The sequence below is a fragment of the Pararge aegeria genome, chromosome 26 (genome assembly GCF_905163445.1).
Source record: "Pararge aegeria chromosome 26, ilParAegt1.1, whole genome shotgun sequence".
Lineage (NCBI taxonomy): Eukaryota > Metazoa > Arthropoda > Insecta > Lepidoptera > Nymphalidae > Pararge > Pararge aegeria.
Window position 1 is genome coordinate 8,660,236 of NC_053205.1, and position 24,824 is coordinate 8,685,059.

Sequence of the window (24,824 nt, forward strand, 5' to 3'; positions counted from 1 at the left end):
GAGGAAACCTGCATGTCTGAGAGTTCTCCATCACGTTCTCAAAGGCATGTGGAGTCCACCAATCCGCACTGGGCCAGCGTGGTGGACTACGGCCTTAACCCCTTCTCATTGTGGGGGGAGACCCGTGCTTTGTAGTGGGCCGGTATTGGGTCCATGGTGATGAAATTATTAACATGATAATGTAAGGAAAGGTTATTTATTAAAGTAATCTTTTATTGTTTAAAAATATATATTTTATTTTTACTTACAATTCTTAAATATGTACATCAGAATAAAAAAGTTTGGGTGTAAATTTTATTTTTTACTAGCTGTTGCCCGCGACTTCGTCTGCGTTTGATTTTGTTTTTTGATGTGGTATTCAATTCAGTTGTAGTTCTACAAAATATTAAGTATTCAGTATAGCTAAGCCTTAAATGAGGGGTTTGCTGCTGTCCGCTGAGGAGTTCTGTCCTCTATCTCCAACCACATTCATCAGATCTACACAAAGTTTTGGCAAAATTAAACACATATTATAACCTCTATAGTACAAAAATAATTATTTAAATCGGTTATAATTTGTCGGAGTTATGGTGTATGATCGTCAAACACTTTCATTCCCTATTCCTATATTACTTCTAACACCTCCAAGAATATGTGTACAAAGTTTCATGAGGATCGGTTTAGTAGTTTTTGCGTGAAAGCGTAACAAACAAACTTACATTGACATTTATAATATTAGTAGGGATAGGGATTATAAATAAATACTATACTACGACAATACACACATCGCCATCTAGCTTCTGTTTGGGACAGCTGATGAATGTTTTAATGAATATAAAACACATAAATACTTATAATATACAGATATCCGGACACGGAAAAATATGCTTATCACACAAACATCTTCCAGTCGTGGCGATCGCACCCACGGCCTTGGGCTCAAAAAGCTTGCTTATACCCCTTTACTATTACTAAATAGTAATAATAAATCTTTATTTGGAACAGTTACAATGGCACTTAAAATACTAGCAAGGGTGGCACTGCAATAGTAAAAACTGTGCTGCATGTACCACCGCCCACCTCCGAGTTATAGTACAGTAATTATACAAATGTTCCACTAGATTTAGTGTGTGTGTGTGTGTGTGTGTGTGTGTGTGTGTGCGTTTATATTATAGATACTCGTACGTACTACAGGATGGCTAGGGATGTCATATATTTGATAGAATGAACTCTTCCGTTTGATCATAGCTCATTTGCAGTAGCCATGTAGTAATTTTCGTTTTAGATAGGTATTTAGTCATAGGAGTTACTTAAAGTGTTATAACGACTGCTCGATTAAGGGGTATAAGTCATTCAGCATTTGGATGTCCTGTTTCGCCCGCTCCCACTCTTCGGACCACACGGTCTGGACGATCCAGTCCAGGTAGTGGGACACCCGGGTGTACACACCCAGCGCCCCCTCCCCGCAGCGGGGACCGAACGACACCACCCCCTCCACGGCGTGAGAGCACGGAATGTTCTGTAGGTACGCCATCAGCGGCCCCCCACTGTCACCCTGAGGAAATAAGATTCATGAGGACATAAGATTTGGATATTGGATAGTAGGAGTTTGCGCTGCTTTGCGAAATTACATGATATATTATGAAAATTTAGCTTAACTTTCTTCAATACGTAAAAAGCAGGAGAATCTGTACGGATGACTTAACTTATTCATTGTTAAGTCAAAATCTCGTGGAGGTCTGTTCGGTGTGGAGTAAAAGGATTGGAGAAATTATAAATTACACCATACAGATTCTCTTGCTTTTCGCGGAGTATAGCAAATTAAGCTCAATTTTCATAATATGGAAATAATAATAATAATTATTATTATTATTATAAGTTTATTTCAATTAACAGTTACACAGTGAATTAAAAATAATACAAAATAAGACGAACATTAGCTAATGTGTATCATGAAACCCAAATTCGATAGTGCAAGACTGAGTCACTCCCCACTATTGCTCAATATTTCAAAAAACTCTCGAAAATCTACTTTGAGAAGTCTATCCGACATCCCAACCCTCTCGTAGTTGCGGCTTCTTTTTACTCACCCAACCTTAGCGCCACTATCAAGAGGAGGCCTAAACATATCCTTCACGACCCTGACGATCCGATTACTACTGACAATGCTCCCTATCAGAACACAGAATCAACCTATGCACAGCGTCTTCGCCGGCGAAGACGAGGTCCCCGACTTCTAACGTCAACCGGAAGTGGGCTCACCACGTTCTCGGAAGCGTGCGGATTAATCACCGTCCGTAACCCTTTCACTCCAATCGTCGCCTGAGCCGAGGTTCGGCCTCACATGAGGCGTCCTCAGGCCGACGATCCCTTCGCTTCTTCGAGCCCTAGGGTTCAAACTCTTCCTGGCAGAGCCCCATTCCGAGGCTCGCCAACAAGCCCGCGTTACGCTGTTAAAATCATTAGGGTTAATCAGCTACACACAGCTAATCCGAAAAAAAAAAAAGCAGTTATTATCGCCAATCTCTGGAGCGAGAACCATACACTTAAATCTAATGAGATGAATAAAAATAGAAACCTAAAAACCTTTTGAATTAAATTCAATTGAAAGCATTGATAAACTCAATTTTTTTTTCTACATTTACATAAATACATCCATAAGTTTTTTGTACTTAAAAAATTAAATATGAGTGTGAGCGTGCGCGTGTGTGTATGTGTATGTGTATGTGAGTGTGGGTGAGGGTGAGGGTGAGGGTGTGATTGTATGTATTATTGAATAAGGTTTTCAGTCTCATCTCACATAAGATTCTTGAGCATAAAAAAACGAGTACACACAAATCAAAGTCAAAGTGAAATATTTCTTTATTCAAATAGACACCTTGATGATTACATGTTAAATATGACATAGAAGTTATTCGATGGCGATAACCATATTCGTAAACTTAATACCAAAGCTAGGAGGGTTCAAAACGCGCCCTGGTCTAAGTAGCAGCCCGCAATAAATTTTGTAGTTTTTTTGTTATCACCATCTCACATTGTCCTTTAAAACTATATAAGAAGCAACCTGGATAGAGCAATAATTTACATCCGAGCTCTTTTATCGCTGACGTTTTCATAAGATTCGTGAGGGCATACAATTCTTTGAGGATATATAAGAATCTGAGTCCAAGGCCGTGGGTTCGATTCCCACAACTGGACAATATTTGTGTGATGAACATGAATGTTTTTCAGTGTCTGGGTGTTTATCTATATATTATAAGTATTTATGTATATTATTCATAAAAATTATTCATCAGTTATCTTAGTACCCATAACACAAGCTACGCTTACTTTGGGACTAGATGGCGATGTGTGTATTGTCGTAGTATATTTATTTATCTATTTTGAGTTATGTGCCATTAGAATATCACTTGCTTCTACGGCTAAGGGAAATAACGTGAGGAAACCTGCATGCCTGAGAGTTCACTATTAAGTTCTCAAAGGCGTGTGGAGTTCACCAATCCGCACTGAGTCAGAGTGGTGGACTGCGTCCTAGACCATCAGCCATTCTCATTCAGTGAGGAGACCCATGTCCTTGAGATGGGCAGGTAAAGGGTTTGTGTTGATGAGAATACTCTAGTAATAAAATGCTGTTAAGGCTCATTATCTCGCTCAGTAAAGACGACTATTATTATTTATTTTTCTACTCAAACTCATATTTAAGTATTTATGGTATATTAAGATATGTTATTAAGGCCCAAACAAAACAGTATACTTAATACTTAAAATTAGTACAAAGAAAATAACACATACACCAATTAAGTAGCCGCTAATAAATCTAACGAATACATTAAAATTGACAGCAAAGTTATAACTTAATTATGAAACTTTAGAATATGGGCTCGAGAGAAAAAAAAAAAATATTGACAGATAATATTAATAAGGGAAGACCCTTATTAACAATATCCATCAAAGTGGATATGTGAAAACATAAGTAGTACTTTTACGTAGAACAATTAGAAGTTAGAATTTAGAATAAAGATGTTTTTTTAACAGAGCAAGAGTAAGATTAAATAAATCTAAATCCGAGAAATTATTATTATAGTTTTGTGTAGCTCTATAAATATAACTGTATATTTATTTTTTATATTTATCAATAGTATTTTTTTATTTGTGTAGTCTGGTTTATGTATTAGTATGTAGGTATTCGTATGTATGTACTAAACAGTGTACCCCACCTATTTGTTTTCTTTTTAGTTTTCCTAATCCTAAGGTTGCCTGGCAGAGATCGCTACTTAGCGATAAGGCCGCCTTTTGTATCCTGCTTCATTCTTCATGTGTTTCTTCTTTTTTTGTCTCGTGTTTCTGAGTGGTGTACAAATAAAGAGTATAAAAAAAAAATACTCACGTGGCAAGTATCTGGGATCCCAGAATTCCTGATCTGTCCCATGGCACAGATCATAATAGAGGGGTCATAGTGCGCGGTGTCACACGCCTGAATTCTTACGTCGGTCTAAAAAAAAAGACGAAGAAGAAACACTTTATTGCACGTATAACATACAGGAAAAGAAACAGTAAGGAGTATACAGTACACAATGTAAACATGCAAAGGCGGCCTTATTGCTGCAAGCAATCTCTTACAGGCAACCTTTGTAGATAGGACTTACAGCAAGAGAACGGGATAGTGCCAAGAGTGTTGATAGATATACATAAATACCAAAAGTGTGTGCGTGTAACCTCTACACGCGATTGATGTAAAACTTCTATTATTATTTATTGATGAAAGAGTAAAATCTTCCTGGGACTCCGCCATTTCATTTATATTCACTATTTCATGTTATATTCTATTTAAAATTCATTAATATCGCTTTCACATTTTATAAATATTTTCATTTGTTAAATAGAATAATTGAAAGTAGAAAATTGAAGGTTAGATCAGCACATGTCAATATAACCTTGTCATTGAATATTATAGAATGTCGCAATCGTCAGAAAATATATTGACAATTTATTTATTACAAAACTAATCAATAAACAAATATATTTAGAGATTTTCAAAAAACTCTGCAATTTAAAATATTTTATTTAAAACTGTTGAATTTTTATTCACTTTGCTATTCACAATTGGTCCGTTTGAAAATATTAGAATTGATTATGACAATTGATTATGACATTTGCCACTAGCTGGCGTATAAGTCAAGAAGCGTGAAGTATATAACATATACTTACCACCACTTAACACCAAATTATTATTTTTTAATAGCGGAAACTACATAGACGTCTGACATAAGCGTTACTTCCGTCAGAAAAAAGTCTGAGTTACTCCCTTGTTTTACTTCAAGAAACAATTTAAATCAAATGTCTCCTTCACTGTGGATCTTCTTTATATTGTCCGCTCATCTCAGTCTTCTTCGTTTACTTCATTACTGAAGGTCGTGTCCGGATTCAAGTTACTTCGTAGCGATTTTTACTACAGCCTTCCATCCTATTCTATCCTCGGCCTTTTTGATAGCTTCTGTGATAAGGAGGCCTGTGAGCGACTTTACCTGGCCAGACCAGCGACGAGGTGTTCGGCCACGTGGCCTTTTACCCTCCACCTTACCTACAAGTATTAACTTCACCATTTTACTGGGCAAGCGTCTTGCAATGTGACCAAAGTAGCTAAGAATATTCTTATAGCACAATGTGGACAGCCTGGTGTTAAAACGTAGCTGCTCGAGGATCGATATATTAGTTCTCTTAGCGGTCCATGGTATACGTAGCATCCTTCTCCAACACCACCACTATTTTTTTCTTTGGGAAGTTCCAACTGTCCATGCCTTAGAACCATAGAGGAAGATTGAACCACAGAGCTCGTCCAGGCGAGTTCTACCGGCATGCTTATTTCTGCCGCTGAGCAGCATTGTTGCGATGCTGTGTTCCGGTGTGAAGGGCGTGGTTGCCGGTGTGATTACAGGCGCAAGTTCTCAAGTGCGAACAAGCATGGAGTACTATAGTCACCTGTGGGGCGGCTGTGCCAAGTACCAGCTTGGAGCTTTAGATTCGGTGGATCGTCGCGCCAGGAGAATTATAGGCGACAAATCGTTAACTACATTATCTCCAGCACCGACGCAATGTTGCCTGCTTATCGGTTTTGACGTGACAACGTCTTATAATTCGATGGAGCCGGCTGCACGCACGAAAAAACACGACGCATGCGGCGTTACCTCGCTCTGAGGCGTTCCATTCAAGGCTTGAAGTGCAAGCGAGAGCGCGGAACGAGCGACAAAGAGGCAGAGTCGGCCTCCGCGTTCGACATCTGTCTCTCTCCTACTTGAGTGAGCGATGCGTGTGCGTTGACAGCTTCTATACAATAATACATTTACATGTTTTCGGCGATTCCGACTCGCGCATCCGTCCCGTACGGATGTCTGTCTCGCAACCGATTGCTCGAGGTGAAAGTGTCAGTGGAAATCAGTGTCCGTTTCTGCGTTGTGGTAGTGCAGTGTACTTCTAGGGTCTAGGATTCCTGTAAGTACACGTGTTATTATTAGCGTAGTTTAACACCCTCGTCACCTAAAGGCGAGGCCCCATAGGGCCACACCCTTTTTTTAGGCACACACCTCCCTGCATGGCAGGGAGGTCAACCGCTACCCCGGGGGCCGCCATGGCCCTCGCCGACTCCGACCTTAATCTGGAGGCCCTCTTAAAGGACCTCCAGGAGAATAACGCGGGTTACCTAAACCGCTTTAGGACTGTTAGGCCTAGAGTGTTCACGGACAGCCCGCAATCCCCGGCTCCCGCAGAGCCGATAACCGAAGACCCGGTCGCTATCCCTGCGATAGCGATCGAAGAATCTACCTCCCCGGCATCATCCGAGACCGACGACGGCTTCACCGTCGTCGGTGCTAAAAAGCGGAAGCTTAAGGCTTCCAAATCCAAGGCGAACCCGCCAAAGAAAGTGGTAACGGACCGCCCAACTAAGACCCAGTCCCAAGCGCCCCGCGCAGCGCCTCGCGCAGCGTCCCAGGCTTCCCCTGCGGACGAAGACGAGCCCGAAGACTCCCCTATGGAGGAGCAACCCCAACCCAGGGATAGAATCCCACCTCTCTTCATCCGCGACAAGCTCGCATGGATGAAAATCATCCCGCTTCTTGAAGCGAACGGCATCGGCTTCACCGGTGCCCGATCCACCGCTATAGGCATTAGAGTACAGTGCCTATCCTCCGACGACCACCGTCGGCTAACTTCAATGCTCAGAGAGCATAATATAGGTTTTCATACCTACGCCCTAAGAGACGAACGCATTCTCCGCGTCGTCATTAAAGGATTACCGAAGGAGATTAGCTCCGAGGTAATAAAAGCCGACCTTTTGTCGCAAAATCTACCTGTCCTGGAGGTACATAGGATGTACAATACCAGGACGAAATATGTCTACGAGATGGTTCTCGTTTTATTAGAACTTTCCCCCGAAGGTAAAGAGATTTACAATCTCGAAAAAGTGTGCCACCTTTCAGGACTCACTATCGAGAAGCCCCATAACAGAGGCAAGGTCGGCCAGTGCCACCGATGCCAACTGTACGGCCATTCCGCAAGGAATTGTTTCGCCCGCCCTAGGTGCGTCAAGTGCCTGGGCGATCACGGCACCGCCGATTGCTCCCGACGGGACCCGACCGTCGACGAACCACCGAGCTGTGTACTCTGCTACACCCAAGGGCACCCCGCGAATTATCGCGGATGCCCTAAGGCGCCGCAGTTTACACGGCGCAGGGGTCCGCCGCCGGCTCGGAGACCCGCAGCACAGCCCGCCCAACGCTTCGTCCCAGCGCCGGTACCCGCTACCAGCGCATGGGCCAAGCCCCTTAACGGAGCGCCTAGCGCCTCCGCCCCCGCCCCCGCACCGGTGCCGGTAGCCCCTCAGGCCACCGCACCGGCAGCGGCCCACCCGGCCTCAGCGCCCTCGCCCATGCACCTATCTCCGGATATGGACCCCCTGGACTTCATCCAGTACCTCGTGTCTGCGGTTGACATGAACGAGGTAAAAGTATTCTTTGCAAAGGCAAAGGTCTCCCTCAACCAGGCTATGCGTGAGCACTCTAGCCTCCTAACAACCATCGGGACTATCCAAAAAGCAATCCGTTAATGGGTAGTACATATAAAGGTAGGGTAAAACCACACTCCCTGGCAGTCAGCTTCTTTAATGCAAACGGCATTATCGATCAAATGCATCAAATCCGTGAATTTATATGTGCACAACAAATCGATATCTTCCTAGTGCAAGAGACCTTCTTAAAACCTAGTAGAAGCGATCCCAAAGTTGGAAATTATAACTTAATTAGAAATGATCGGACCACCAACCGGTTGGGTGGTACCGCGATCTATTACAGAAGGGCTCTTCACTGCACTCCTCTCGATCCTCCACAGCTTACCAACATGGAAGCCTCCGTATGTCAGGTGGGTATGACCGGCCATCCGTCGATCATACTAGCATCCGTTTATCTCTCACCGAACAAAACCTTTTTAGAGAGTGACTTACTCGCTCTCCTCTCCTTAGGTGACTCTGTCATTTTGGCTGGCGACTTCAACGCTAAGCACACCGACTGGTCCCGCTCCACTAACGCGCACGGACGACAACTTAACATACTTGTCAGACGACCCGACCTCAACTTTATCGTAGTTGCCCCAGACTCGCCGACTCGCTTCCCGATGTCGGATAGTTCGATCGACCGACCGGACATACTCGACATAGCGCTCCTCAAGAATATCACCCTTCAGGTGAACTCTGTGGAAGTGCTATCCGAGCTATATTCGGATCACAGACCTGTCAAACTACAGCTAGGCCCCGTAGGCCCCGCGATCCTCCCGACCCGTAAAGTCATCGACTTCAAGAAGCTCTCCGGGCTACTCGAAGCGAAGGACTCTGTGCACCTCTCTAAAATTCCTGACGTCGTAGAGACATTAGAGCAAGCCCAGGCAGCCTCACTGCACCTGACCAACCACGTTTGTGACGCTACGAGCGAATGCTCCCGCGAGATGCCGTGCGGATTTTACCGCATGGTACTCACGGAGGACGCGCGAGAGCTAATCACAAACAAGAATAGGGCCCATAGGGAGCATGACAAATATCCGACACGACAGAATCGGTTAGAACTCTGGAGAGCCCAGAGGAAGGTAGTGTCTATCATTACCGCACTCCGACACGGACAATGGGACAGGTTCTTGGGGGAGCTCTCGCCATCGCGTAGTGCGTTCTACAAACTGGCGAAGGCTCTCAAAATGACCCGCGCTCCCGCCCTCCCACCGTTAGCACGCCCCGACCTTCCGCCCGCATTTGAAGATATCGATAAGGCTGAATGCATGGCTGACTGCCTCGAATCCCAATGCTCTCCGAGCACCGTATCCATTGATAGGCCCCACGTCTTGCGAGTCGAAAGCGAACTCGCAACAATCCTCTCGACCCCTCCCGATGGTGAACCTCTCGCCCCGACGACCTGCGATGAAGTTCATACTATTATCAAGGGTTTCCACTCTAAGAAAGCCCCAGGCCCCGACGGCATTACCAATAAAACCCTAAAGTTACTCCCAGGACAAATTATCAACCTACTTGTGGTAATTTTTAATGTATTCTTGGCAAACTGCTACTTCCCCAACCAGTGGAAGGAAGCAACAGTCATAGGTATCCACAAGTCGGGCAAACCCCGCGACCTTCCCTCCAGTTATCGCCCTATAAGCCTCCTCAACACCTTAGCAAAGGTGTATGAGAGGGTAATATTACATAGACTGAAGGCAGTCGTAGAGGAGAAAAACCTCCTTAACGACGAGCAATTCGGCATTCGAGCCAAGCACTCTTGCGTCCACCAAGCGCACCGCCTCACGGAGCACATACTGGCAGGATTCAATCGATACAGACACATGAGCCCCACTGGGGCCGTGTTCTTAGACATTGCCAAGGCCTTCGACAGGGTCTGGCACGCCGGCTTGTTGTACAAGCTGCACCATCTGGGCGTGCCAGCTAGTCTCGTTCGTTTGCTGCGAGCGTATCTCACCGATCGCACATTTCGCTATCGTCTAGACGGTACGCTCTCTTCCCCTAGACCCATACGAGCGGGAGTCCCTCAGGGCTCCGCGCTCTCCCCACTTCTATACGCGCTCTTCACGAGCGACATTCCCCGCGACCTACCGGCGACGGTCAAACTGGCCCAATTCGCCGACGATACCGCTCTCTTTGCGACCGATCCCAAAAAGAGCAACATTGCAAGTCGACTCCAAAAGGCGCTCCACCTGCTGGGCAAGTGGTTCCGCCTCTGGAGGATCGAGGTTAACCCCGAGAAGAGCGCAGCGGTGCTCTTCACGGGCAAACCGAGAGGCCGCTTCACGGTAAACCCCGCAGAGGTCACCCTCTACGGGCGTCCCATACCCTGGCAAGACAAGGCCAAATACCTGGGAGTAACGTTCGATCATAGAATGAGCTTCACCGCACACATTCGCAAGGCCCGCAACAAGGCTGCGTATGTGATGGGTCGTCTCTATCCGATGATTTGCCGCAAAAGCAAATTATCCCTCCGTCACAAGGTAACCTTGTATAAAACGTGCATACGTCCCATTATGACATACGCCAGCGTCGTATTCGCCCATCGCCCTCACAGCTCCTACAGGAGCTTTCAAGTCCTGCAGAACAAATTTATGCGTATGACCACGGACAGTCCGTGGTACATGCGCAACGTAGATCTCCACCGAGACCTCGATCTTCCCACCATAGCCCAGTACATGAAAACATTATCAAAGACCTACTTTGAAAATGCAGTCCGACACCCCAACCCCCTAGTGGTCGAGGCGTCCACTTATACCCCCGTCCCCGACGTCGAACCAAAGCGGCGACGTCCGAAGCATGTCCTTGACGACCCTGACGACAAAATAACTACCGACAACGTGTCCCAACAACACACACACACGCAACATTCACAGCGTCTTCGCCGGCGAAGACGAGGGCCCCGATTTCTGACGTCATCCGGACGTGGATCCTTACCACGGTCACGGGGGCGTTCGGACTAAACAATGATTAGTCCAAAAGTCCACCAACAGTCAGATTAACGTCGAACCGAGCCGAGGTCCGAGTCCTCGCAGGAGGCACCCTCGGGTCGACGTCTCCCATACTCCCCCCGATGTCGTCGAGCCCTGGGGCTCTTCTCATGGCGAGCTTTCGCGCTCGCCCCACTCCCCCGGTGACGCCGTAGCAACCCCTTAGGAGGTTATCGGCAAGTGTCCTTCCGAAAAAGCAAAAAGCACATGTTTTCGGCAAGGATGAAGTGCAGTGAAAAGTGAATGTGGTGTCAATTGTTTATAGCAACGATAATATCTATCAAACAAATAAAATTAATATTTTCTTTTGAAAACTGCAACTGACTTCTTACGACGTCGTCACGTTCAACTATCGTCAGTAAGCCGACTTTACAGACAACCAATTTTTTTATGACAGAGCTAGACCGGGAAAGTACCGCCATGCTTATTTCTGCCGCTGAGCAGCATTGTTGCGATGCTGTGTTCCGGTGTGAAGGGCGTGAATGCCGGTGTGATTACAGCTTCATGAGACTTAACACCAACGCCTCAAGTTGATGGACACAGGACCGCATGTTGCAGGTTGTGTTTCTTATATGCCATGCGAAGTAAAGCTCTGATGATAGGGTATGGTTTTCCACTCTTCAAATATTCATTGAACACTAAATTCTTTATTGCACACAATTAAGGGGTAAAGATAATATATATTGAAATAATAAATACAAAAAAAAAATTGCGCAAAGGTCGCTTTAAGCGATCTCCTCCAGACAGCCCATAATGAAAGAAGGAAATGATTATGGAAACGGGATAGTGCAATTTTTTAAAAATATGTCAACAAACTACTTCAACGATAAATTCAAAATTTCTTTATTCATCAGGCCTATCACAGGCACTTATGAAGCGTTCACACATATATGTTTACATAATTGTAAGGGGATAACTTCGTTCGCCAACTTACACCTAAAGCTACGAGGGTTCCAAACGAGCCCTAGTCGAAGAAGAGCCCACAACAAACTTAGCCGGGTATTTTTTTTTTGTTATATCCATCTGACAGTAAATATATTTAGCTACGAAGCTAGAGCAAAACACACCCAAGCTTTTTTTATCGTTTAAGTAATCCTTAATATTATAATAGGATTTTTCTGTAAGCTTACGTTTTATATAAACTTTGAACTTATTGAGAGACATCTCAAAGATTTCATTTGGTCATTTGTTATAAAATAATATACAATCGCCCTTGAATGCATTTGCAATTTTGTGTAGCCTAGTAAACTGCACAACGAATTTATTTTGCATCTAATATTTATATTGTTACAGTCCATTTTCTTTTTAAATTTTGTTATATTTTTATGGACATAAATTAAATTTTCATATATGTACTGACTATGCACCGTCATTATCTTAACTTCTTTAAATTTATCCCTTATATATAACAATAATACATAAATAGCTAATAGGTAGGTGCGGCTGCTTCCAGTGTCGAGCAGGCCAAGAGGCGTAAATATGAAAACCTGGATAGCAGCTTCATTTTTGTGCCTTTTGGAGTAGAGACTTTGGGACCGTGGGGTCCGGAGGCAAGAGCCCTTTTCAAAGAATTATCGAAAAGGGTTATCGAGTCTACCGGTGATCCTAGAGCGGGCAGTTACCTTGGCCAACGAATTAGTTTGGCCATCCAAAGGGGCAATGCTGCCAGCATCTTAGGAACTGTGCCTCGCTGCGGTGGTTTTAGATTTTATTTAGTTTTTAAATAGTTTATTTTAGGTTATAGTTATGTATTAATAAAAATAATAAACAAGTATAATAGCTAATACAAATACAAATAAATACATACAATATAAATATATACAAATACAAACAGAGCAAATATATAAGTTTATGACTCCGCAGATAAATAATATTCTTTTAAACGACTTTTGAAGATGCTTAATGATTTAGACTGTCTAATGTCTTGGCAATCCATCCCAGTGTATAACCAGCTTGACTGTAAAAGAATTTTACAAAAGAAAGACATCGATAAGCTGTCTAATTTTCCTGATCCCATTACTCACTGTAAGCAACACTTCTGAAGATTCGGAGTTCTCCTTGACCTCGCCCCAGCCCGCAATGTCCCGGATGCTGTCGTGTGTGTGGTAGCTGGACACCGGTAGGCAGATGGGACGGATGTGCACTGACAACTGAACTCTGAAAGGCACCGAGGTATTCCATTATCACCGCGCTATCCAGCATTTTGTTTCACCTATTTTTTATATTTCGCCTTATTCTACTTTTGTAGAAAAAGCGACATTAACAATAGAAAAAAGGTATTTAATACATTGAAAGTTTTTACGCATTATCTAGTTAAATAAATTTTATTTAAGTATCACAACAATATAATATATTTATATATATATTATAGTTATATTTATATATATATATATATATATATATATATTATTTATATTTATATATTTGTATAATTTTTAAATCTTATTTATTGCACCACCTACCTCTTTTCTACGTTTTTTCCTTTTACGCCATTGGTTGCCTGGAAGAAATCGCTATGTAGCGATAAGGCCACCAAATTGTACTCTCTTGATTGTATTTATATCTTTGTAACTACTTTTTGTTTCTTTGGTGTCCAATAAAAAGTGTATTCATTCATTCATTCATTCATTCATTCATTCACAAATATAAAGCTTGCAGCTCTTTATTCTTTACCTTCCAACGAAAAAAATATTTTTCTAGGGATATCCAGTTTTCCCTAGAAAAATATAATTTTCGTATTATAAATACATATAGTGAGTACAGTTCTCACACTTCAGGGTGTCGGTTTATTGTGACGCCAACCCTTTTCATTTTTCCCCAACGCGCCAAAAGAAGTATAACTTCAATAACCTCGTGGCTTTAGATTTAAGTTGGCGAACGAAGTTATCACCATCCCCTTACAATTATGTAAACAAATATGTAGGAACGCTTCATAAGGGCCTGTGATAGGTCTACATGAATAAAGAAATTTTGAATTGAATTTTGAATTTGAATAATAATTATAAAATGATTAAGAAGTTTGTGGAATACCACGTTTGTGATTTGATAATTTTTTAAAACGTTTTAGTTGAAATCATCATTTTCTAACGTATTTTTTTGATCATTCATCGATAAAGAATGTTGTGAAAACGACAAATAATACTCTTTCATGGAGAAATAAGGAAATTCCAATTCGAAGCTTGGATTAATTTTAACTACTTTCAATCTTAAGCGAAACAAACTCTTCATGCTTTCCGTAATTTAACCTCCTTAGTACTGACCTCGTGTGCAATTTGAGGAGTGCGATGTCGTGCTTCTGTGCCGAGTAGTCGTAAAGTGGGTGCTTGAAAGTGTGAACTATGGTATACAGCACCCCATCCCTCACGTCTGTCTTGTTCAGTCCACCCAGCTTTGCGTACCGCAGGGGCCGTCTGGAAGCAGACAAACCACTTTTTAAACAACCCCGTCGCAACACGACGGGTTGTTGTGAGTTTGACGCGTCTGTGGATGTGTCTGTCTGTGGCATCGTATTTTGATTTTGGATATTGGATATAAGCAGACGTTACTTTGCGGAAATCCATGATATATTATGGAAATTAAGCTTAATTTGCTATACTCCGCGAAAAGCAGGAGAATCTGTATGGTGCAATTTATAATTTCTTCATTACAAACAGATCTTCGGCAATGTACCCTCTACGCCGTTTTGCCCCGAAACCAGAGCATCCTCCGGAGATGTTGACTTTACATTGCTAAATAGCTTAATTTTCATAATAGATTTTGATTTTAGTTTTTTTGGTTGAAAGGTGAATTAGTCGGGAGTCTTTTAGTTATGTTTGTTGAAAATCGGTCCAAAATGTCCGCCGCCACATAATGTTTGTTTACTATTTATCACAACTCTCTCAGTATGGGTAATAAATCAAAGGGCTCGACTAGTAAAATACAATACGCTATGAAAAAAGTTAAATCAAGTTGAGCGATTTTTGACGGCACTTATGGTTTCTCGTCACCGATGACCTCGACATGCTCGTAACGTATCACGCCAGACCAGCGTGGCGCATTATAGCGGCCTGTGTACATGTGCACGCAGAGTATCGACTCTATAATGGAGAATGTTCTGAATAGTTGTTTGCGTTGATACCTCCTTCCCTGTTCTCTGACCGCACCTCACGCCGTAGAAATAAATTCCACCCTCATCATCTGGATGCCTGGTATTCTTCTACTGTTCGAAATACCAGACTGTACTACCGCGCACTTGCAAATTATGGAACAATCTCCCATCTGATGTGTTTCCTCAAAAATACAATCTAGGGTTATTCAAGGGGCGGATAAACAAATTCCTTAAAAGCCGGCAACGCATCGGTGGCTCCTCTGGTGCTGCAGATGTTTATGGGTGGCGGTGACCCACTTGCTTGTTTGCCCGCTATTAAAAAACAGTACAACTGTAGCCTATAACAGTCTACTGCTACTGGACTATAGACCTCCAAGGAGGATTTGCTTATAATCATCACGCTGGGCAAAAGGATTGGTGAGCACAGTAGATGGTATTCACAGCATAAAATACTGTACAATAAATTACCCACGGAAGTGAAAAATGCTAAAAAATCTACTATCTAGCTGCATCACACATCCAGGCCACCTCGTCAATGGCAGGTGCGGCTGCTACCAGTGCCGAGCAGGCCAAGAGGCGTAAATATGAAAACCTGGATAGCAGCTTCATTTTTGTGCCTTTTGGAGTAGAGACTTTGGGACCGTGGGGTCCGGAGGCAAGAGCCCTTTTCAAAGAATTATCGAAAAGGGTTATCGAGTCTACCGGTGATCCTAGAGCGGGCAGTTACCTTGGCCAACGAATCAGTTTGGCCATCCAAAGGGGCAATGCTGTCAGTATCTTAGGAACTGTGCCTCGCTGCGGGGGGGGGGGGGGGGGTTGACAACGACGGTGTTGTTTCCTGGTCACCAACAACTGTTTTGGCTGTAAAATCTTGAGATTGTGATTCTGTACTGTGTGATTGTCTACAACTGATTTAAATGTTTGCTATACCTGCACGGTAAGAATGGGCTGGAGACAATTATCTCCCCAGGGAAAGGTAAAAAATGTATCTACTCCCACCACAGCTTTATTAACTCTCAAACTCTCAGAGCATTGGCGCACAAGTGGAAATAATATCTGGATAATGATAAACGGGCGTTACTTCTCCTACTCCATGTTTCCGTGGTTCAGGAGGTGGACACATTAATTATATTCCTTGTCAGGGGATATAATCGGGGGATATTATTTTTGTCTCCTGAATGTGCTAGCCCTGCTGGACATCGTCGCTTACCCCTCCGTGTCTATGAGCACGTGCGCAGCTGTCAGGATGTACCGGTCACTGATGAGGGAACCCCCGCCTACCCAGCGGACATCATGGACAGAGCCCATCTCGATTGCTTCCGCCAATCCAAGAACAGCCTGTAACAGTGAACCCCCAACGGGGTGCTATAATTATCATGTGTCTGTGTGTGTGTGGCTGTGTGAGTGTGTGTATATAAGAAGCCGCTCTTATTTCTCGAACGGATGAACCGATTTTGATTTTGTTTTTTATTTGAAAGGTGTTCTATGTTTGATGAAAATCGGTGCAAAATGGCGGATCACATATTTTTTTACAACTCCCTCGATAGGTATTAGTATGAAAATAAACGGGCTTGACTAATAGAATTCTGTACACAATGTAAAAATATCCAATCCAAGATGGCCGTCACAAAAACATGGCGTACTACATTTTTTGGTGGCAACATGGGAATAAAATGTACACTATATTGAAAGTCGTGGTTTGTGTTAATTTTCAATTCATTTATTATTCACAGTAAAAATAAATATATACGGCACTACACAAATCGCCAAAGTAAACGTAGCTTGCGTTATGGGTGCTAAGATGACTGATGAATATTTTTATGAATTATATACATAAATACTTATAATATACAAATATAAACACCCAGGCCCTGAAAAACTTTCCTGTTCATCACACAAACATTTTTCAGTTGTGGGATTCAAACCCACGGCCTTGGGCTCAGAAAGCAGGGTCCCTGCCTATTATATATATATATACATATATATATATATATTATTGCGTTTGTGTGTTTGTGTATTTGACTTTTGCATGTTACTTCGATCCTAAGACTTCCAGCAGTTTTTTCAGTTGCGATGACTTTTTATTTAGACTTTAGAGGTTATATATTTATATCTTTATTGATTTTATTGTTAACTCTAGAGCTAATGAAGTAGTACTGCCTCCCATCAAGTCTAGTTTGTGCCTCTCTGTTTGAAAGATTATATCCCCTCTTCTCTTATGTTGGTTTTAACATTAGTAGTAAAATACTCTCACCATGAATGGAAACTCGTTTTCTTTCGCCGGTTCGCCGCCCGAGATTCTGTACTTCTCTTTGGGAATGAAACACACATTCTCCCTTTTGAGCCGGTCTTTATCCCCAGTTTCCGCTACACATACTTGGACGAATCTCTGGTTGTCCATACATTCTGTAAAGATACATCGTCATCATCCGCAGCAAGATGCAGCGCAATTATGGATATTACTTGTTCAATCTATCACAAATAGCGAGCTTTTAGGGTTATGCTAGAACGCTTAAACCCAATATCGGTTTCGACGCGACATCTTAATGAAAAGCTAACTCGCTTGGCGGCACGTCTAAGTAGGTAACTAGCCGCGGCCGATGCCTCTGTACGGTCTGATATCAAGATATAAACAAAATACTTATATTTAATAATAGTTAACCTAGATACTTTACATGCATATAAAACTTAACACCTTATTCTAATTTACTAATAACAATTTGCACATACAAACATTCACACAAACATACATATCAACATTCACAAACTTACATTTACGATCGTACCTACCGGTGGAATTCAACTATAGTTCATACCGATCTCGCAGTTGAACCGCACAAACTGCCGACTGGTTTTATGACGTCGTCGTTCGCTTGTAGGTAGTCCGTACACGCACCGCCTGCCGGCAGTTCGCTATTGGATTCGTGCATCAGTCGTGTCGCTCAATGTACAACGAATGTTAAGGTATTTCTCATCGGCTCTAAACAATATTGTAAATATCGTAGTAAAGTGATTCCGAACTACAAGTGTGTTTAACATTTAAAGCAAACCTAAATAAACATCATCGGAAGATCATAACTCGCCAACTCATTGCCCCCCTAAACTTCAAACTAGATAAGACAAAAATGCAGCAATTTTACGTTACTCCTACGAACCCGGGACCTTCTACTTAAACGACCACAGCGCGCTTGATGTATTTCATCATCAGCATCACCATATCAACCGATAGACGTCCACTGCTGGACCTAGTCTTTTGTAGGGAGTTCCAAATTCCACGGTTCTGTGCCGCTTGGATCCAGCGGCTACCTGCGACGCGCTTAATGTCGTCTGTCCACCTCGTTGGGGGTCGACCAACGCGGCGCTTACCAGTGCGGGGCTGCCATTCCAGCACCTTGGGACCCCAACGTCCATCCTTTCTCCGAACTATGTGTCCGGCCGATTGCTACTTTAGCTTAGCGACTTGTTGAGCTATGTCGGTAACTCTGGTTCTTCTACGAATCTCCACATTTCTGATTCGATCGCGTAGAGATACTCCGAGCATAGCTCTCTCCATTGCCCGCTGAGTGACTCTGAGCCTTGTTATGAGGCCCATAGTTAACGACCATTTTCGTCATCAGAACCATATTTCAGAACCATAGGTCATTACTGGCTTTCGTCTTCAGGCACTGAGGGATTTTAAATAAATATGTCACTGAGGGGAATCCCTATTATTATGGGTATTTATTTAAATATATATATATATATATATAGATAACATTTGACCCAGCACTCAGGGCTACTGGAGACAGGCTAGTGAAGTTAAAAAGCAATTCAAAAAAGGAATTGTATGGTTTTAATGGAACCATGGTACAAGTGAAACTTTTTTCACATTATAACAAATAATTGTTAAGTCAACATCTCACTACTACTTAACAATTATTCATTGTAAAGTCAACATCTCCTGAGGATGCTCCGGTTTCGGAGCGAAAAGTGCGTAGAGGGTACATTGCCGAGGATCTGTTTGGTGTGGAGTTTACGTATTGAAGTAATTATAAATTACACCATACAGATTCTCCTGCTGTTCGCGGAGTATAGCAAATTAAGCTTTATTTTCATTATTTTATACTTGAAAATTTACGATTATTTACTAACTTTGCCAAGCAATCTCTTCCGCAATGCTCAGATTGGGTGGCTGGTCTGGTATGTCCAGCGCTGGGCAGCCTTTCTCCTCCGGCAGTGGCCTGTCGGGCTTGTTTGGGCAGCATACTTGCAGGATCCCGTCGTAGTAGCAGGTCTACGAACATTAGAGTCTATGTTTTATTTCAACGCAACGTGCCGACCCGTGTCTATCAACAATTTTAATAAATTCACCGTTAACACGAAGAATATGTGTTATAGTGACATGATAACATTGAGTAGTAATTCACGAAAAGTTTAATAACGAAATCGGTGCTTTTTGGATAAACTTAAACACAATAATAGATTAAAAAAGTAACAGGAGACAATTTATTGTAATTTTGCATATGACGTTGGGGCTGTTTCTGATTTCTTTCAGTAAAAACAATGGCAGTGGTTTACTATATTTGTTGTTGTGTGTGTGTATGTGAGTGTGTGCGTGTGTGTGTGTGTGTGTGAGTGTGTTTACCTGAAATGCGTTTAAGTAATTACTCTGCTTTAACATACTGTGTGTATCATAATTACATTTAGTAGTAAATCACAACCAATAAAATAATAAAATCATTGATTTCTAGATAAGCTTCTTCACTTTACTTGTGTGTGTGTGTAGGTATTAGCCTTTATATCTAACAATATAATTAAGTCAATAGGTTTCAGTAAGTTCTCTGTTTCAACATAGTGTGCGTGTGTGAATGCTTGTGCGTGTATGTTTGTGTGTGCGTGTGAGTGTGTGTGTGTATTTGCCTTTATACGAATCCAACAACATAATTCAGTGAATTTCTATCCTATTCTACTTCTTTGAAGTGGATGGAGCGTCAGCCCGAGTGTGACCACTTGCAACTGCTCACCGTCAAGCGAATGCGTGACCTGGCTGCCCGAAAACGGTTGAAGACTGCAAAACAGCTTACATTGACGGAGATGTTTAAAAAACAATGATTTTTATTTCTAAACTTGTACATAAGTACATTTTATTTATATTTAAAACATGTGAAAATTTCATGTTTCTTTCATTTAATTCAATAAAAAAATAGTGCAATATCAAAACGTAGCTTTTATTCTCTCCAATGGCAATTTTTTTTTAAAAAATCCGATTATCCGAATATTTGATTATCCGAATGGATCCCGGTCCCCATTAATTCGGATAATTGGAGTTCTACTGTATGTTTCAAGTTTCATCATAGTTCAAAGGTCTTCTACTGTGAAAACTTTTGAAAAACTGACCTGGTTCAACCTTACCACTTAATGCATATGTTCCTTACCGCATCATTAGACAGTTTGATGCCATGCTGGCTCGGTTCGTACAGTTTGCCAAATGGGCCCGTTCTGTGCCCCATATCTATTGTGGGGCAGCATACAACTCTCAGGTCACCCTTCCACCAGCACATCTGAAAGCAAGGTTTTGTTCAATCACCCAATCAGTTTTTGAAGTTATACTTCTTTTGGCGCGTGCGTGACTATTTATTATATTTTCAAAAATACGACGACCATATGAGGAGGGTTGTTGACAACTGTATTTTGATCTGAACTCATAAAATTGTTAATATAAGAACTTTTATACTGTCGCATTATTTGCATGATGCTTAAATTTTGCACGCCATTTATGGCAATACAGTGTAACCTAAAACTTTTTTTAAATATGTAACAGCTTTAAAACGTGTATTTTGCAAATAAAGATGTTCCAAAGCACTATGAATGATGAATATAATATAAATGAGTATACAAACTATGGTCGGCTGATATGTTTACTATAAAAGTGCTGTTATTACCTAATTCCTAACACAACGCACACCGTCACAAAAAACCGACACTGAAGCTAGCTATAAGATTTGACAGTGTACACTTTCAATTGTCTAAGTCTGCGAGCAAAAATCTCAAATAATAATGTTGAGTGAAACTTGGTCATCCGATAATGATTTTATTAGTATTCCAAATTTAACTACGTTTATTATGTCAATTTCTTTAATCATGTAGAAATATTTTATTGTGATATTTATATAAACTTTATTTAACTTAATAATGCGTTATAATAAAACTTTAATGTACTAAATACTCTTTTCCTATTGTTAGTGTTATTTTTTCTTCAAACGCGCGCGAAAGATAAATATTTTGAAAGGACTCTCTTGTTACGTCAAAGAAGTATAGCTTCTAACGCGTGTACATAAGTACACAGACATATTTTTTTGTTGGAAACCTGTATTAGTCGGCAATCGGTACAGACTGGCAATTTAAATTGTGTACTGTCAAACCTTATAGCTAACTTCATGGTGTTGGTTTTTTGAGACCGTGTGCGCGCGCATCGTAAAAATTTAGTCTCATGTTTTTTTTCTAACGCGTAGAAGAAGTATAACTTCAAAAAACAAAATCTAAACCTGTTCATCAGTTCGGAAGATCTGATGCCATAGACATTCCCACACAACACAGACCCGTCAAATAGATAAAACCCCCCTTGCTACCGATTGGGGGTTAAGAATTAGAAAAATAGACAATAGTTAAAAACCAATACACAGGCATCGCTAAACGCCCTACGAGTTCAGAATAATGATGGTTTCAGAATGCTGTTGGGCTTACACCGTTATTGTAGGGCATCAGAAATGTTCGCGAGGGCTCATACTGATGGCTTTTTTGGCATCAGAAGAAAACGGATAGCATCCTTGATGAAAAGAACGTGGTTAAGCAGTAGCGGCATTCTGAAAGCACTAATAAATCGATACGACTCTCCAATTTACAAGTTGTATATTATACTCCGCGTAGGGCTGCCTGGACGCAGAAATTTTAATTTGTAACTTTTTTTAATATTGCATATTAATATTTAATGTAAGTTTTTTTTTTTTTGAATTAGTTTAGTTTTTAATTATTCTTTTTATGTTATAGTGTAGTGCGTAGTGATGGGTCATAGATACCAAATAAATAAATTGTTACCGGCGGTTTCTTCTCATCTTCGTAAAGTACTTTCCAAGCATAGGCACAGTTGTACAGCGACTGACATGTCCCCGGAACATGAGTTGCAGGCTTTGTGTCTTTTATGGTTATTGTGCACGGATCACCTGAAATCATATTTAACATCATCATCCGTGTTAAGCTTAATTTTCTATACTCCGCAGGAGAATCTGTGTGGTGTAATTTATAATTTCTTCAATCGTAATACTCCACACCAAACAGATCTTCGGCAATGTACCTTCTACGCACGTTTCGCTCCGAAACCGAAGCATCCTCAGGAGATAGGTAGATAGATAGATAAATTCTTTATTGCACACAATTAAGGGATAAAGATAATATAAATTAAAAACATAAATATAAGAAGAATAAAAATGCGCAAAGGCGGTCTTATCGCTCTAAGCGATCTCCTCCAGACAACCCTTAATGAAAGAAGAAAATGAGTATGGAAACGGGATAGTGCAGTTTAAAAATATGCTATTACATAAACCAAATCTACTATATATAACTAATACATAACCAGCTTAATTATAAGATGATTTAATGATCTTAATTATTTATTGTAAAGTCAACATCTCTATAAGGATATAATTTTTGTCTGCTGAGGACTTTTTTTTCACTTTCGTTTAACGGGCGTTAGAATGCGAAGCAAAACTTTAAAAAGTAAACGAACGTATATATTCACTGTGACGTGGTATGTTATTATTGAATGCGCTTATCTTGGGAAATACCGGTAGTCAGTTTTGGTAGAATTTTTTTGTTTATCTATTGTTATGAAAGATCGTAGCATTAAAAGTCAAAAACTGACTCTTTAAGCACGATAAGGAAATATAATGGATATAATAGAAATCTTATATCTTTAAACGAGCAATTCTTGTATATATATATAATTGTAATCTCGGAATAAGCTCCAACGATTTTCATGAAACTTAGTATACAGGGGGTTTCGGGGGCGATAAATAGATCAGGCTAGGATTCATTTATATTGGACATACAACTATTTTTTTAAGTCGACTCATTCGTGCATATTATATAATATACTAGCTGTTGCCCGCGACTTCGTCTGCGTTTGATTTTGTTTTTAAAGTATTCAGTATCACTAAGGCTTTAAATAACATGTGACTGTCAATTAATTATAGACAAATAATTTGCAATAAAATAAAATTGCGTCTACAATTAAAGATTTAAGCTATCCTATCTGTTAAGTTGGACCAGACTGCTCACGGTGTGTCAATTTTATTTAAAATCGGTTAAGTAGTTTAGGAGTCCATCGCGGACAAACATCGTGACAGGAGATTTATATATATACAGATAAACGACAAAATATGCGTGAAACACAAAATGGTAACATCTATCCCTATCCCTACTAATATTATAAATGTCAATGTAAGTTTGTTTGTTACGCTTTCACGCAAAAACTACTTAACCCATCCTCATGAAACTTTGTACACATATTTTGGTAGTGTTAGAAGTAATATAGGATACTTTTTGTCCCGACATTAAGCTCGGTTCCTTTGGGAGAGGGGATGAAAGTGTTTGGCGATTTATTTACATAGTTCCGACAAATTATAACCGATTTAAATAATTAATTTTGTACCATAGAGGTTATAATATGTGTTTAATTTTGCACAAACTTTGTGTGGATCTGATAAATGTGGTTGGAGAGAGAGGACAGAACTCCTCAGCGGACAGCAGCAAACCCCTCGTTTAAGGCTACTGCGATACTGAATACTTTAAATCTTTTTAGAACTACATATAACTAAATTGAATGCCACATCAAAAATCAATCGCATACGAAGTCGCGGGCAACAGCTAGTATTATATAAGACTTTGTATTTGAATTTACGCACTAGGCTATCACCACTTCCTATTTCCTTAAAAAAAATTTTTTTTTTTCTATTTTTTTAAGGGACTTTTATAGGTTACCTATATGTCAGCCCCATCGTTACACACAATATGAATCCTAAATAAACATAAATCTTAAACTACAACAATTTGAGAGAATCAATAAAGTTTCAGTGCCGAAGTGCTCAACGGTTCGCTTATAATAGAGTTAAAAATGCCAATGTTCATAAAATTAATATTCAGTTCGTAGGTTATTGTTTCTCGCAAGCTGTGATTCCGAACACACGCCATTAGTAGGTGCAAAACCTCATCTACCTCACCTCATAAATCACAATTGGGAGAATCAACTTTCCTCATTAGATGTACAAATTCTTACAATTATTAATTACATAAGTTATAAACATACCTTCTGCTCGACCCAAACAAAAAGGCAAGCACATTAAACACAAGAAAAAACAAGAAAAAGATATCATTTTCAAAAACGAATCGAACACTTAAGTTTTTAATAAGTATCTTTTTGTATTTAACTCTATTATGTAGTTAATATGACAACAGTTGCAGAAATAAAACACAACCTCTCCGTCATAATACGTGGTGACTTATGAACTTGCGATTATATTATCGCGTTTATTAAGTACTATTAGCTGACGCTCGGGCTTTTCCCCCGCGTTTATTACGGTTTGCCACAAATCCCGTGGGAATGGTTAGGTTGGAGACAAAAATTATATCCCCCGATTATATCCTCTGACAAGGGATATGACACGTGACATCCCGCTAAAGCACGGGA

At 41.0% G+C, this 24,824-nt stretch overlaps 1 protein-coding gene across 1 annotated transcript; it reads right to left on the reverse strand.

The window, feature by feature from the left end:
• Positions 1–389: 389 nt before the first annotated feature.
• On the reverse strand, positions 390–24,623 carry LOC120635206 (phenoloxidase-activating factor 3-like). The gene is made up of 11 exons (XM_039906145.1): positions 24,444–24,623; positions 22,178–22,302; positions 20,518–20,643; positions 19,235–19,376; positions 17,358–17,509; positions 16,314–16,441; positions 14,277–14,426; positions 13,041–13,173; positions 4,367–4,471; positions 1,306–1,534; positions 390–419 (listed from the first exon to the last, which is right to left on the reverse strand). Exons 1-11 carry the CDS (start codon positions 24,508–24,510, stop codon positions 403–405), a joined length of 1,374 nt encoding a protein of 457 aa, XP_039762079.1. The 5' UTR covers positions 24,511–24,623; the 3' UTR covers positions 390–402.
• Between the last annotated feature and the right edge of the window lie 201 nt (positions 24,624–24,824).

Coding starts and splice junctions, on each gene's coding strand:
- LOC120635206 (XM_039906145.1), bottom strand. CDS start 24,510: ATGATATCTTTTTCTTGTTTTTTCTTGTGTTTAATGTGCTTGCCTTTT. Junction 19,377..20,517: donor TCAAACTGTCTAATGATGCG/GTAAGGAACATA, acceptor TAATGTTCGTAG/ACCTGCTACTACGACGGGAT. Junction 13,174..14,276: donor CTCCTCAAATTGCACACGAG/GTCAGTACTAAG, acceptor GGTGCCTTTCAG/AGTTCAGTTGTCAGTGCACA.